The sequence below is a fragment of the Otolemur garnettii genome, unplaced genomic scaffold (genome assembly GCF_000181295.1).
Source record: "Otolemur garnettii isolate 467f Iridium unplaced genomic scaffold, OtoGar3 scaffold00054, whole genome shotgun sequence".
Taxonomy (NCBI): domain Eukaryota; kingdom Metazoa; phylum Chordata; class Mammalia; order Primates; family Galagidae; genus Otolemur; species Otolemur garnettii.
In genome coordinates, this window is record NW_003852449.1 from 208664 (window position 1) to 222513 (window position 13850).

The 13850-nt window shown below is 46.8% G+C and overlaps 1 protein-coding gene across 1 annotated transcript in view; it reads right to left on the minus strand.

The window, feature by feature from the left end:
• The window catches only part of TDRD9 (tudor domain containing 9), a 123069-nt gene that overhangs the window by 36617 nt on the left and 72602 nt on the right, over positions 1-13850 (minus strand). Inside the window, 10 exon segments of the mRNA XM_012806546.1 lie at positions 784-891; positions 2564-2680; positions 6174-6227; positions 7663-7707; positions 8008-8071; positions 8144-8207; positions 8292-8457; positions 9581-9712; positions 10516-10613; positions 12899-13003. Coding sequence (XP_012662000.1) covers positions 784-891; positions 2564-2680; positions 6174-6227; positions 7663-7707; positions 8008-8071; positions 8144-8207; positions 8292-8457; positions 9581-9712; positions 10516-10613; positions 12899-13003 — 953 coding nt within the window.

Consider the following 13850-nt stretch of genomic DNA (forward strand, 5'->3'; position numbering starts at 1 on the left):
CTGTGACAGTGGCGGCACACAGCAGTCACCTGTGATGCCCCTGTGACAGTGGCGGCACACAGCAGTCACCTGTGATGCCCCTGTGACAGTGGCGGTGGGAATGCTTAGCACAGTGAAAGCAGCCAGGCCTGACTGCGCAGCACGCCAGATGCCGATCCGAGTGCCGTTCCCTCCTTTACGGTACGGGATGTCCCACAACCCCTGCCCAGCCCTGCCGCTCCCTGCCGTCAGCCTGAACGGCCTGCAAATGCTGGCCCAGTGGTCAGTGCCAGAAGCTGGCAAGAGTCACCCAGAGCACTTAATGCTGACTTCCAGGCCACACCTCCTAGCTTAGATCCAGTGGGGGCCCTCAAATCTGAATGTTCAAATAATAAACACTCTCTTTGTGGTTCTTCTGGGCACCCAGGTTGGGGACCTAAGCGAATGACAATAACATTTTATTTTGTGTAAAATGAAGTAACAAAATGTTTTTAAACTTATGAAAAAGAACCTTACATCCTTCAAAATAGCACATACTCAAATGGCATCAGCCACACACACATGAATCCTCAAAGCTTCCCTAAGGCCAGGTCTATAAGTGGGAGGGGAAGGCCTGAGGGACAAGCAGACTTGTCTGAAGAGGCCAAACCAGCCTAAAAGGCCCTCTGGGGAGGCCAGATGCACTCACAGGATCACAAAGTCAGGAGTCAGAGCACTCTGCACTGGCCACACTCACAGGAAGCCCCACGTGCAAACCCACAGCCCCTCTACACCCAGGGAGGGCAGCTCACCCTAGGCACCTACCACAATGGTTGTCTTTGGGTCTTTGCCAGCCAGCTCCCGTACAGCCATCTCCTCGTCAGGCTGCCCAAAAGTGAAGTAATTTGGATAAAAAGCACCAGCCAATACAACCTGGAAAAGAAACTTATTTTCATGAAGGAGCAGCATTATTTCAGCAGTTATTCTCACTAGCACACTAATCTATAGACATATAGATGGTGCCGGACCTTTCACTCACTGAGCAGAAGTGCATTACATCAAGACCTTCAAAATAGCCAGCACACTTCTCAGAATGAGGTCCAGAGGCAGCAGTGGGTCCCACAATGATACCAACAATCTCATACAGAGCTCCCAGGCCTGGGCAACTTTATCCACCTTCTTCCTGGCACAGGGCTACCAGTCCAAGACTTTCGGAAATGTTAACATAAAACTTTACTTGGGACACTGAGACTCCAGGCGGCAGACTGGTACACAACAGTCCCCTCTGAAAGGCACTCTGCAAAGAGTCCTTCCCTCACATATTCCCCTAGCCTAAGGCAATTTTATACCCAGAGAGATGCTTACCTTCCCAGCACCCCCAACCACAGGCACCCACTGGCACCCCATTCTGTACACATCAGCAGCCCTCTTCCAAACCCTACAGCAGAAGCATCCCCCACCTGCCAGGACACATTCCTTCCACAAAGTTCCTGTGAGCTGCTATCTGCCTCCTAGTGATCAGAATTACAGCCCCGAAATTAAAATAGTATTTTCAGTGTTAGAGAGTAACTACATACACTGAACATCAAGAGCAGTGGTTCTTAACCTTCCTAATGTCGTGGCCCTTTAATATAGATCCTGTGGGTCACAACCACAGGTTAAGAACCGCTGGTTAAGAGCATCTTCACTTTCTTAAAATCTAAAACAACAGGACTGCTCCTGCAGTGACGACAGCAGCTGCTGCTCTATACAAACACTCCCCTGGAAATGAGAAATGGTCTAAATCCAGTAAATAAGCAGAATAAATCATAAACACTCTCTAAGAGGTCAATAAATAAATCAACTTAAAGACAGAAAGAACAAAGTCAAGAATTCCTCCTAGGCCAGGAGCAGTAGCTCATGCCTATAATCCTACCACTCTGAGAGACCAAGGTAGATGGAATGCCTGAGCTCAGGAATTTGAGACCAGCCTGAGCAAGAACGAGAACCCATCTCTAAAAAACAGAAAGACTAGCTGGTGTTGTGGTGTGTACCTATAGTCCCAGCTACTCAGGAGGCTAAAACAGGAGGATCACTTGGGTGCAGGAGTTTGAGGTTGCTGTGAGCTGTGACGCCACAGCACTCTACCCAAGGCAACGGAGTAAGACTCTGTCTCAAAAAAAAAGGGGCGGGGGAGTGGAGCCTGTGGCTCAGTGGGCAGGGCGTCAGCCCCATATACTGAGGATGGTGGGTTCAAACCTGGCCCCAGCCAAACTGCAACAAAAAATAGCCAAGCGTTGTGGCGGGCAGCCTCTCCTCGCTACTTGGGAGGCTGAGGTAAGAGAATTGCCTAAGCCCAGGAGTTGGAGGTTGCTGTGAGCTGTGTGATGCCACAGCACTCTACCAAGGGCGATAAAGTGAGACTCTGTCTCTACAAAAAAAAAAAAAAAAAAAAAGAATTCTTCCTGATTCCTAAACACAATGTGGACATTGTGGACCTAAAACCTCCTTTGAGGCATAGCTGGTACAAGAAAGCAGTATTAGAAAAAGCAGCAGTAAGCCCTTTCTCAGCCACAAGCCCTGGTAAGCAAAAAATCAATAAAAAGAATCCAGACAACTCACTCACCTGTAGGATGAACCGCTGCTTATATCCATATTCCTGGTCCATGACAGGTCGCCGAGAATCCACATACATATTGAACTGTGAGATTCTATTCTTCAGTTCTTCATACAATTCAGCCACCTAGGAACACACTGAAATCTGACGTCTGAAAGCAGTATGTTACCAGAACACTGAAAACTCTAGAAATTAAGTGTAAACATTCGTGAGATGAAACATTGCTGCTGTTAAAATAATCTTATTAAAGTTTAAATAATAAGGAATGGAAAAGCAATCAACACGAACAGAAAATACCAGAACAGGAAACCATCCCTGCTTCATGGTCCCCATTTACAAACTCGCACCCTGATAGATGCAGTGTGCATGCAGCTGTGACCCCCCCAGGAGGGCAGAGCAGCGAACCAGCCCTCCCCAGGCTCTGCCACGAGCAGGTGCTGCTACAGAGACCATAGACAGGGCGAGTGGCCAACAACCAGACAGCCTTCCCAAAGGGAAGGGACCAACATGCAGTTGTGGTAAGAACTGCTCCATACAGAGTGCCAGACTTCAGATGTACACGCAGGAGACACATAACTCAGATGACCCACAAGCTGATCCTAAGTTTAATCACCACAAAATTATCTCAATAAATTACAGAAAGTAAAAAGGCATAATCGCACATGTGAACAAGTACAGAGAAAACAACTAAAAAGAATTAGAAGGACAGAGAAACACAACAGCCATTATCTCTGAGGAGGGGAGCCTTGGGCCTGGGGAAGGAAGGGGGTCCACTCAGACGCTCACCTATGCACATCTACCACACTGAAATCTTCCATGAGACTGGACACACACAACTGATGTAATTAAAAGTCAAGTTAAAGGTATGCCACTTCCTCTACTAAAAAGCAATAAAACCAGAAATTAATAAAAGAGATTTTAAAAACCAGTTCTTTCTACCTAGAAACTACCAAAAACTCTTTAAAAATCCTTGAGTTAGGCTGGGTGCAGTAGCTGACAGCTATAATCCTAGCGCTCTGGGAGGCCAAAGTGGGAGGATCCCTTGAGCTCAGGAGTTGGGGACCAGCCTGAGCAAGAGCAAGACTCTATCTCTACTAAAGACAGAAAAATTAGTCAGGCATTGTGGCAGGTACCTATAGTCCCAGCTACTTTAGAGGCTGAGGCAAGAGGGTCTCTTGAGCCAGGAATTTGAGGTTGCTGTGAGCTGTGATGCCATGGCAGTCTATCCATGGTGACAGAGTGAGACTCTGTCTCAAAAAAAAAAAAAAATCCTTGAGTCAAAAATATACCATCACAAAAAGAAATCATACATAAGAAAAACGTGACCCTGCTACTCATCAACCTACTGCTGTACACGCGTGAGCATACACGTGACCCAGCGCCATACACGTTAGCACTCACATGCCATGCGCATGTGAGCACACACACGACCCAGCACCGTGCATACATGAGTACACACACATAACCACAAGCCAGTGTCATCTATGATAGAGGCAAAAATTCTAGAGAAAATACTGGTAGTTAGAACCCAACAATGCTTTGAAAGAAAATACTGTAATCCAGTAGTTTTTTCCAAGATGCAGGTTGAGTCCACAGCAGGACACCGTGCAGGGTCAGGCGCCCACAGCTTCTCAGTCAGCGACGGCACCAAGAACGGGTGACGTAGAGTCACACTGGAGCTGCACACTCCCTCTGCAGGGGCACAGCAGATAGCACAGCGCATCCTCACATGTCTGTGGCAATCCTGGTGCCAGTCATGTAAAGTTCTAGCACACCCAGTGTGTATCCTATAAAACACAGCTGACCCTAGAATCACATGGATTTCAACTTCACAGTTGCACTTATACATGGAATCTTTCAATCAAACTCAGACTGAAAATACGGTATTCATGAGATGTGAAACCTGAGTATAGGGACGGCCTTGTTTACTAATGTAAACAAGTAAGCCAAGGCTAATTTTCATGGGTTCCATAGGGCCAACAGTAGGGCTTGATTGTGCCTGGATTTGGGCATTTTCAGGAGACCTGGACCCAATCCCCCAGTATACTGAGAGATGACTGCTCTTGACAATGATAAACAATTATGTTACTGGTGTTTACTATACTATGCTTTTTAGGGTGTATTCCTTCTATCTTTAAAAACTGCAGCTGGGTGAAGGCGGTGACATCTATAATCCTAGCATTCTGGAGAGCTAAGGCAAAAAGATCACTTGAGGCCAGGAGTTTGAGACCAGCCTGAGCAACAGAGCAAGACCCTGTCTCTATAAAAACAAGAAAAATCAGCCAGGCATCACGTGGACCCCTTGGGTATCAGCTAAACAAAAGACTGAGGCAGGAGAATTGCCTGAGCCCAGAAGTTTGAAGCTGCAGTGAGTTGTGATGACATCAGTACACTCTACCCCAGGCAACAGAGTCCAATGTTGTCTCAAAAACAAAAAAAGTCAACTGTAAAACAGCCTTACACAGGTCCTTCCAGAGGTACCTATCACTGCCCCTGAAGACCTTCCAGCAGGGAGAGACGCAGGGGCAGAAGACTTGCCACTGACAGCGGTGACCCTGTGACCCTGTGTAGGCCGAGGCTCATGTAAAATTCATAAAAAAGTTTAAAAATTAAAAAATTTTTAAACAGTGAGCGGCACCTATGGCTCAAAGGAGTAGGGCGCCAGCCCCATATGCTGGAAGTGGCAGGTTCAAACCCAGCCCCGGCCCAAAACTGCAAAAAACAAAAATTTTTTTAAACAGAAAGGCTTATAGAATAAGGATGTAAAGAAAGAAAGTATTTTTATACAGCTATACAACACGCATTTTAAGCTAAGTGTTACTACAAAAGAGTCAAAAAGTTAAAAATCCATTTAAAAGTTTGTAATGTAAACGTGTAAGCCAAGGCTAATTTGTTACTGAAGGAAAAAAAAAACTATCAGTTTAGTGTAGCCTAAGCAGACAGTGCTCATAAAGTCTGCAGTGGGACCTGCAATGTCTAGGCTCAGGCCCTCACATTAACTCACCTCTCACTCACTCACTCACCCACAGCAACGTCAGTATAGTGGGTGCCCTACACAGGTGGCCACTGTGTATCTGTCATCATATTGCCATGGTGGCTTTTCTATGTTTAGAAACACAAAGACTCACCCTGTGTGCACAGCATTCAGCTCAGTAACATACCACAGAGGTGCCGCACAGGAGCCATAGGCCCACAGCCCAGCTGTGTGGGGCCATCCTACCCCAGCTGTGTAAAGCACCCTCTGCGGTGTCTGCACAACAAAATCACCGATTGACACATTTCTCAGAATGCCTCCTCATCAGTAAGTGACGAACGACTGTTTTAATAGGTTAAAAAAAAAAGACCCATGGCTATCTCAGGACATCCTGAAAAGACACATCACACGACTATGCTGCATATGAAAGAGAAAATATTCCTTAACTTGAAAAGAGCATTTATTATAAAGGTACGTAATTACCACACAATCAGGTGCAGACACCTCAGGCATGCCTCCTAAAGCTGGAAGCAGGCAGGAACGTGCTTCTCCCGATACTCATCACTACCCTGTACTGTTGGTGATTAACGAACACTTGATAACTCAACTCTATTTGTATCCATTTAGTCAAAAAGTTTAACTTACCTCTCTAATTCTCTTGATTTGAATGTAATTTAACCGTCCCCAGTCAAGTTCATCCTTTAAATACATAAAAGCATAATATTCAATATTAAGGTAATAATTAAGAGTTTCATTTGTTACAATAATACCTATCCCATCTAAAAATCTCCTGATATTCTTGGGCTATAAATTGGGTTATAGCTTTCCTATGAAAGCTGTAAGCTAGTTTCATAGTAGGGCTGAGAATATGGGGAAAGGGGAGAGGGAGGGAGGGAGGGGATGGGGGAGGATAGGGGGAGGGAGGGTGATTGGTAGGACCACACCTATGGTCCATCTTATAAGGGTACATGTGAATCTTTCTAAATGTAGAATACAAATATCTTAACACAATAACTAAGAAAATGACATGAAGGCTATGTTAACCAGTTTGATGAATATATTTGAAATTGTATGTAAAAACAGCACACTGTACCCCATGACTGTGTTAATGTACACAGCTATGATTTAATAAATAAATAAATAAAAATCTCCTGATGACTTCAAAGCACTGTGCCTCTGAACTGTACATTCAAGCTGACCGGGGTGTTCTTTCTCCAAGTGCAACCAGCGTCACACTGAAGGCAAAGACCTCAGGCCCCAACCACAAACATTATACAGAAACTCTTCTTATGAGTTCACCTGTCCCAAAAATTAAAGGTTCAAACACCTGGATTATGGTGGGACTGGAGTGTACACACCAATAAGGGCCACGGTGCACCTGAGTCTATGAACGGCAGCTGTGCAGAGACCCACATCTTATTGGTACAGACAGACCCAGATGCAGCAAATCTACACACAGACCTAAAAACAGCCTTTTAATCAGTTGAGAGGGAGAAGAACAAAGCCTGACCAAAAGAAACAGAAGACCAACAGGTTGAGTTTCTTTTAAGCCATTATCCGAAATTTATGGCTGTAGCCTTGTAGCTCAAGCAGCTAAGGCACCAGCCACATACACCAGACCTGGAGGGTTTGAACCCAGCCCAGGCCTGCCAAATAACGACAAGTACAACCAAAAAATAGACAGGTATTGTGGCGGGTGCCTGTAGTCCCACCTACTTGGGAGGCTCAGGCAAGAGAATCGCTTAAGCCCAGGAGTTGGAAGGTTGCTGTGAGCTGTGACACCACAGCACTCTACCCAGGGTGACAGCTTGAGGCTCTGTCTCAAAAAAAAAATACAGAAACAAAATCGATCTGAAAATAGTAAAAGCAAAGGCTGCATGCAGGGCTCTTAACCTCAAACCAATACACCCTGCCTGCCACCCTCAGACCGGGCAGCTCTGGAGCTGCCTCCCCAGAAAGACGACTGACACCCAAGGACCAGACCACTGTGGTCACAGCCTGTGCCTCTGAACAGTGAGCACTGTCTTCAGTGACCACGGCACTGATGCCAGCCCGTTATGCTGGCATGCAGCGACCAAGCCGAGCCCACCCTCTCTGCCTTGGGCCCTCAGAGAGCCTGGTCCAGCCCACCAACCTTTGGGTGCCGCAGCTCTCCTCGATGCCTGCAGGCCTGCCACGTCTGCAACAGAGGATCCAGAGCTAATGTACTGGCTATGTGAATTTTCTCAAGTCCACTTTCAACACTTTATGACCACAGGCAATTTACAAATTTAATGTTCTCCATCAACTCCATAAAACTGGCCTCCTGCCCCAACCCACTCCCCCAGCAGTTTATTTATTTAATGTTGGACACCAGCAGCCTTAACGACACCTCCCTGAGAGAAAGCATTTTCTCTCTCTACCCAATAAGGGCGTAGTATGAAAATGGACTAACAGTCTGTAGTAGATGCTTCCGTAGGTCACACAATAGGAAACTTACTTTAAATGCCTCAACCAACGCAATACAGTCACTCTTACTATTGCCAGAGAAATTCACTTTGTTCCTATGAACAGATAACAAAATGACATTCAGTGTCAGAAACAAAGTGACACTTCAAAGTATAAACATTAAGTACCTGTATCCATCCAGATGCTGCCGAAAAGGCATTGCAAAAAAATTCTTCAAAGAAAGAGCTGCCGCTAAAAACAGAAAACACGGAGACGGTAAGATTGTTGGAGTGGTGCTCTGTACGCCGCTTACCATTTCCTCCTCCTCACACTCACCTATGATCAGACATTCATCTAGACACCCAAACACATGTCCAAGGACGATGAGCTTGCCGAGCTGCTGACTGACAGGGAGCTGGGCTAAGACTCTCCCCAGGAAGGTCAGCTCCCCATCGTGGGGATTTTCCTCTTCTCTCTGTCCACTGACTGCAAGTGCTCCAACCTTCATAAAATAAGTGAGTACTGTTAGCAAGCACTGAGTCACTCATACTTTTCCCTTAAGGCAGAAAGTCCAAAACAAGAAATAAAGACCAAATTTTGGTGGATAAGGTTCTAAAACACATCTAAAGCCAACTTATGAATGACTGATACCTCAAAAAAAATTCATTTTAGGGTGCTCATAGCTCAGTGGTTAGAATGCCAGCCCCGTGCACCGGGCAGCCCCGGCCTGCTAAACAAACAAACAAGAAAATTTGTTTTTAATTTGTTCTTGAAACTTAGAACACAGCTTACTAATTTTTTTTAAGTTTGATACATGGATGTAACCCTCAAGGACACATCTACAAACCTACTTAATGCACCACTTACCAGATATTCGTGCACAGCACTAAACAAAGGACGCCAACAACCACACCACAGCGACCCACTCACAACAAGAACTTACTAAATTATGTATGGGAAAAAACTTCCTTAACTTGACACATTATGTTTCACAGAAACCCAAGCGTGGATCATATACTCCCAGGTAAAACACCAGAGTCATTCTCAACTTGGAGGGTTAGAAGCAAAATGTCCACAGCCCCAGAAAATACTGTGTGTGTACACTGAGATACATCTTGTGCCAAGTCCTTGCTGGCAGTTTCAAGGGCAGAGAATGAGTCAGATATAGGGTCAAAGGATCCAAAGCAGGAGAGCAGGGTCTCCGGGATATAGGAGGAGAGGAGGCAGCTCCAGTGGGGGGACCCAGGAGGAAAATAGGCAGCTCCATGGGGGGACCCAGGAGGAAAGGAGGCAGCTCCAGTGGGGGATACAGGAGGGGAGGAGCAGACAGAGGGAGCCAGCAGGAGAGCAGGGCTCTGAGACTGTCTCTGACCTCTGACCCCAAACCACCAACATGAGGGTTGAGGGAGGAAAGAGCAGAGGCTATGAGTTCCAGCAAGACCCTGAAAGAAGCAGTCTACACAAACGGCTGGAACCCACCACAACTCATCACACATGCTCTTCCAAGCACATGTGATCACCTCCAACAGCCACAACACCCGGAAGATGCCACATAGTGAATCCTAGGCTCCCGTCCCTACCAGAAACCCAGCTGGGCTCCCCCAGCACTGACATCCCAGTCCTACCTCCTTCAGCAGGAGTATCGTGCGCTCAATGTCACTCAGACGGGGAGGGGAGAGGGCAGTCGCCAGCAGAGCTCTTGGTTCACCCATGTCAAGTAATTTCACCTTCAAGACTGTGCTTCCCAAAGGACAGCGCTGGAAAGAACACCACAAACTTAGAAATAGTAACTTAATCAGCTGGCCGGTTCACATGACAAAAGATAGAAAGAGAAGAAAAAGAGGAGAAAGAAAAGGAAGAGGGAAGGAGGATGAGTAAGAGACAAAGATCAAGAAGAAAGAGTAAAGAGAAAACAGAAAGGAAAGGGGCAGCACCTGTGGCTCAATGGGTAGGGCGCCAGCCCCATATACTGAGGGTGGAGGGGTCAAACCCAGCCCGGGGCCAAAGTGCAACAAAAAAAATAGCTGGGTGTTGTGGCCGGCGCCTGCAGTCCCAGCTACTCGGGAGACTGAGGCAAGAGAACTGCCTGAGCCCAAGAGCTGGAGGTTGCTGTGAGCTGTGTGACACCATGGCACTCTACCCAGGGTGATAAAGCGAGAATCTGTTTCTATAAAAAAAGAAAAAAACAAAGGAAAGGAAGAAAAAGAGGACAAGAGAGTGGGAGAAAGAGCAAAGAGAGATGAGGACAGACAGAAAAAGCACTCAAAAAGTAGATCCTGTGATCATTAGTTACAAAAGGAAACAGAAAACAGCAGCATTGAGGACAACACTATTCAGAACCAGACACAGGGCAGAGTTCTTCTTGTCAAGAACGCATGATGTGGGGAAGGCCCCATCCACAGCTGAGGCTGCCTCTCTGGTAAGCTGGTGTGGGGCTAGAGTGAGGGTAAGACAGTGACTTTCTGGAATCAAAACCCTATGACACTCAAAATCATATTAGACTGTTCAGTAAAACTCTTTCTATGAAAAATTAACCTCGACAATAACCAAAGCAAATTACCAGCATCTCAGGAACAACATGATCAGGGATGGAGTTGTCCCAGAAGTCCCTGTGGATCAGTCTGTAGCAGTACCCTCGGGACACTCGTCCAGCACGGCCTGCAGGAGACAGGCACCACCACTGGGCATTAACCACCTTAACATCAGCAGGAAGGTATATTTAAGAACAGCCACTAAATATCAATTAAGAAAAACCTTAATTGTCTCCTACCAGACTGGGTCGGTTAAAACTTGAGAATAAGTTAGTGAATTCTAAATTAGTTAGTCTTATTCTAAGTTGGAGACCAGCCTGAGCAAGAGCGAGACCCCGCCTCTAAAAACAGCTGGGCACTGTGGGGACACCTGTAGTCCCAGCTACTCGGGAGGCTGAGGCAAGAAAATCTCTTGAGTCTAAGAGTTAGAAGTTGCTGTGAGCTATGATGTCACAGTACTCTACCCTAGAACTCTAGGGTGACAAAGTAAAACTCTGTATCAAGAAAAAAAAAAGTCATATTCTATGTAAAAACTGCTATGCTAAAACATTAGAATAAATTAGAGTAAGACATACTTGTAAAGAAAGCTACATTGGCCCACCATGGTACAGAAAGCAAACATTTCAAATAACATGCACTTCCTGCAAATGCACATTCATACAGGGGTCAAGGGTGGTGGCAGGCCCTTCCATAGACCTCAGCGGCCCTGCCCATCCTGCATCCTCCAGACCCAGCGCTTCCCATTCAAGAACTGAGAGATAACACATAGGGCGCCTGGAGCCCAGGACACAAACTGCTTCCTCCTGTGACACCGTTCTCTCTTAAGAGAGGATGCCTTCCATGGAGACAGAACCAAGGGAGGGCAGGTGTCCTTAATAAATACCTAGCTTCAAAAGAAAAGAGGCAGCCCAGGGAGCTTTCCTTCCCTGCCTCTGGGTAGAGAAAAACTGAGCAGAGTCCGGACTTCTGCCCCTTCCTGTACAGGTCTTCTCCGGCAGCCCCGCTCATGGTCAGGACCTGGGCTCCAGACCTCCTCCTCATCCACCTTACGTGCAAATGACAGAAGAGTCTAAGAAAATCCCAAAGAGCTCGGCACCCATAGCTCAGCAAGTAGGGCACCAGCCACATGCACTGAAACTGGCAGGATCGAGTCCAGCCGGGCCTGCTAAACAACAGTGACAACTACAACCAAAAATAGCTAGGCACTGTGGCGGGCGCCTGCAGCCCCAGCTCCTTGGGAGGCTGAGGCAAGGGAATTGTTTAAGGCCAAGAGTTTGAGGTTACTATGAGCTATGATACCACAGCACTCTACTCAGGGGGACAGCTGTCCTCAAAAATAAATAAGTAAATAAATAAAAAAGAAATCCCAAACCAACCAAAAAACCCTCCTATAACTAATGGGTGAATTCAGCAAAGACACAGGACAAAAGATTAACACACAAAAGCAATCACAGCTCTAGTTCCAGTAATGAATGCAGAGAAACCAAAACTGAATGCCATTTACTGCCTCTCCAGAGCAAATGCCATTCTCGACCTGACAGACGAGTACAAATCTCAACAGTGGAAGCACAGGGCCCAGACAGGGAGAAACGCATAGACAGCTCAGCACAGAAAGGGCCAGTTCTCCACAAAGTGACCCCTACACAACTCCCATCAAGACTGTAAGGAACATTTTCAGATCTAGACAACTTATTCTAGGATCTATATGGAAGGGCAAAGAACTCGGAACAGCTAAAGCATTTTCTTTGAAAATGAAGACTAACGCAGGAAGTGGCACTCACTCTATTTGGGGCTCAGACTATTTCATACTGTGATGGGGAGAGGAAGGTCCTGGAGGAGGGAAAGATTAAGACCAAGGAAGCAAACTCAGGAGCCCAGGGACAAACCCACACAAGTATACTCAACTTATGTTGAGACCCCGTCTCTACGAAAAATAGAAAAACAGCTGCTGTAGCAGGTGCCCCCAGTCCCAGCTATTGGGACACTAAGGCAGGAGGATCCCTTGAGCCCAGGACTTTGAGACTGCTGTGAGCTGGGCTGACACCAGCACGATGCAGTCTGGACAAATGCACCAAGACACAGCAAACTCTGAACTCTCTGTAGCACCAGTTTAGGAAAAACAGTCCTCAAAAGATCAAAAGTTGGGGAAAAATCAGAGAAAGAATTACCAAAAAGTAGTAAGTGATCCACTCCCTTCCATGACTATACACCAAAAAGTTTTATATTTCACTGTGAAAGAATGCCAATGTTGAGACCATGGGCATTCTTGGGGTGGAACAGGAGGGCTGGGCAAGGGCTGCTCTGACGGTGAGATGCTGCTGCCCCAAACTGCTTTCAGGACGTGGTAAAGAAGCCTGACTGAGCCCCATGTCACCACTGACATACTACCGTGCTTGGACACAAATATCTTACCTTTTCTCTGGTTACAACTGGTTTTAGAGGCCCAACTCAATCGCAGACTCTGATAATTTGTATCTTCATCACAAACCAGAGTTCTAGTCAAACAAAAATCTATAACTGTCATTTAAAAAAAAAAGGAATGTCAACACCAACAGGTCATTGTAATAAATCACAGTTCATAGTGATAAAACAGCATGAAGCGTGTGGTCTGAAGAGGAGCGTGCACACAGCACACTGCACAGAGGCCGCCCTCACTGCCCAGGATGGGGAGTCAGTCACATGCTTCCTTGCTAAGGACTAAGGGGTCTCTAGGCATTAAGAACGCACAGCCTGTGCCCTAAGGAGGACCCACCTGGACTGACCCTAACAAATTAACACGAAAACAGCAGCTCAGAGTGGCTACTGTGCTGGACCACCAGGATGCAGCCCTGCATGTGTGTCCCTGCGTGTCTTAGTGTGTGTGCCCCTGTGTCCATGTGGGAAGTGGGTGACTGGATGTGTAGTTGAGTCTCCCTGCACATCAATGTCCGTCCTCATTTGTAAAACACAGGTGACAAAGCCCTGCTGCCCCTCCAGTATGTCTATAGGAAGGAGCTATCCCCTGAAGATGGGAGCTGTCCTCTGTCCCACACCCTCCTGGCTCAACCTACAGGATCAGGAGGCATCTTCACTGTAACCTTCTGCCTCTGGCTGCACCTGGCCCCCCAGTCCTCACTCCCACACACATCCCCATCCCCTCAATTTGGGTGATTTCAATACCCACTGAAACAAAGCTGGCCACATTCGGCCTCTGAGCCCTTGAAACCTGCCCTTTCCCCGGCTTACTACCGGCTTCCTATCACAGAGCTGGCCCCCACCTGTTCTGTGACAGTGACCTCTCCTAGATCACAGAGCTGGCCCCCACCTGTCCTGTGACAGTGACCTCTCCTAGATCACAGACTGGCCCCCACCTGTTCTGTGACAG